General features: G+C 70.3%; 1 protein-coding gene across 1 annotated transcript in view; it reads right to left on the reverse strand.

Annotated features, from left to right (window-relative positions):
• H696_02628 (hypothetical protein) overlaps positions 1 to 798 on the reverse strand; it is a gene marked incomplete at its 3' end in the record, with an annotated part of 3,322 nt that extends 2,524 nt beyond the window's left edge. The window contains exons 1-2 of the mRNA XM_009496540.1: positions 739 to 798; positions 1 to 571 (exon numbers count right to left, since the gene is read on the reverse strand). Of these exons, the coding sequence (XP_009494815.1) occupies positions 1 to 571; positions 739 to 751 (584 nt within the window). The 5' untranslated portion in view covers positions 752 to 798. The remainder of the gene's footprint in view (positions 572 to 738) is intronic.
• Positions 799 to 2,232: the final 1,434 nt, after the last annotated feature.

The raw sequence follows: 2,232 nt of genomic DNA on the forward strand, positions 1-2,232 counted from the left end.
GTGGAACCGGAGCCGGGGGTGGAACCGGAGCCGGGGGTGGAACCGGAGTCCGGGAGACTCTCCATCATGTAAGCATCAAAGGTGGCCGGCTCAGCCATGCGCGGGCGCCGAATGAAAGGCGGCAGGACAGGTGGAATCGACGGGATGCTGGTCGGGACACAGACCGCGTCGCCGACCAGGCTGAAGCCGGTCTTGCAGGCACTGCAGCGGGGAAGCGGGGTCTTGCCCTCCATCAGACGGTCCGAGGTCAGGTCAACACTGTAGGCCGAGCACCCGGGGATCGGCGAAGCAAAGCCAGCGCCGAAACAGAGCTCCATGTCAACATCAACCGGAGCCGAGGACAGGCCGATGGACACGGTGGTCGGCAGGCAGACCGCATCGGTGGGGAGGTTGCAGGTGAGGCTGTTGTTGTAGACAGCCAGGCGGCCGCCGTTGTGGCAGTCACGCAGAAGGTCCAGGACCGCAGGGAGGGAGGGGGCCGTCGGGGTAAGGGGGAGCGTGGCCGAGGTGGCCGAGGCGACGCCCATGGCCGAGGCCAGGGCGAAGACCGCAACCGACAACAGGCCGAAAGCTAAGCAAGGGGCAGGGCAGCAATGGTGAGACCCGCAGGCAGGGCGAGGGGCGAGGGGCGAGAGAGGGACGGGCGAGGAAAAGAAAGAGCGAGAGAGAGAGAGAGGCTGGTTGAGGGGAGCAGCAGCAATCGGCGTTGAGAGAGGAGGAGGGAGGGGGGGGACGCACTCTGCCCGGTCATTGTGGGGGAACGGGGCTTCGGGAGGGGGAGGGGATGAGGCACTGAGAAAGTCAGGTTAGAGCAATTCCCGGGTGTCGGGGCGCGGGGGGGACTCATTTTTGGATGTCCTCCCTCCCTCCGCCGGGGGAGGCCCCGGCACCTGGCACCTGGCGCGGCCGCCCCCCCCTCCCTCCCCCGGCCGCCTGGCCCGCGCCCGCCACCCTCCCCCAGGCCGGGAAGCCGCACCACTTCGTTACGGTGGGCCCGCACATGCCGAAGCCTTGGCCGCCAAGAGAGGCAGCTGGCGAGGCGTCCTCCCATCGACGCGCACACACACACACACACACACACACACACGGGTGCGCGCGCGCGCGCGCGCCATTGGAAAGATGCATCCCGCGGCATGACGGAGTACCAACATCCGAGCGGGCACTTTGCCGGGCGCGCCTACGCCTTGTCGTGACTCGCCGGCTGGGCACTTGCCGGGCGCCCCCCGCCGATTGCGCCGCCCCGGTCGCCGCCCCCGAGCACGGATGCCCCACCGGAGTCGACGGCTCTGGGCAAAAGGGGACCCGGTCAACAGGGAGAGATCTAATGGACTGGGGGGCGGGGCAAGGTGCATCCGCCGGGGCCACGCACTGATCTTGGGCGCGTGTGCAAGCCGCGTGCCAGCGTTGTGTCTTCGCGGGCACGATTGAGTTGGTCCCACGCCGCCGGGTGACCGAGGCTGCGCCCCCGGCTTGCCCGGCCAGCAAAGGAGGCCCGGCCCGCCGAGAGCGGAGAACAACAACAACCACAACAGCGGGTGCCGGCGCGGTGGACCAGGCGTTTCGCGGAAGATCAGCGCCAGCACCCTCACACGGCCCGATGGCTGGAACACGACCGGCAGCCCCACCCACGCCGCTTGGCTGCCGCCGCCCCCCCCCCCCCCCGGTAGCAGCGCCCCTCTAAACCACGAATGGAGGGCGCCAACACACCAACGCCAAGGCGATTTTGACCCGCCCTCCCCCCTCCCTCCGGGCCATCTCCCGGCCCCGGCGAGCCTAGTCTAAAGACGACCAGCGAGCGGCGCCCGAGCGGCGAGGCACCTGGGGAAGGTGTGACAGGGCGGAATTGTGCTGAATGTGTCTTCGCGGGGGACCGGCACTTGACCCGGCCGCCAGGTGCTTTTCCCCGCCCAGCCATTCGGACCCGTTTCGGGGGGCGGGGGCGGAGAAGATGGTCCCCCCCCCCCCCGGCTCCTCCAGATGGCTGGGCGAGAGGGAGGCCGGTGTCGTGGGGCGACAGTGCGCTGGCTGGCGCCAGCACCAGGCGACCAGACCCATGGGGCGAGCTAACACCCTGGCAGCGCCCATGGTTTGTGAGGCGCACGCGCGCGCGCATGCGCGCATACACGCCCATCAAGGTGGCACGGGCGCGGGCTCGGACGCGGGCGCACCGGAGCCCAGCTACCCGATCAGGACAGCGGGGCCGGGGGGGGCGGGGCGGGGCGGGGGCCGGGG

The sequence above is a fragment of the Fonticula alba genome (assembly GCF_000388065.1).
Source record: "Fonticula alba strain ATCC 38817 unplaced genomic scaffold supercont2.4, whole genome shotgun sequence".
NCBI lineage: Eukaryota > Rotosphaerida > Fonticulaceae > Fonticula > Fonticula alba.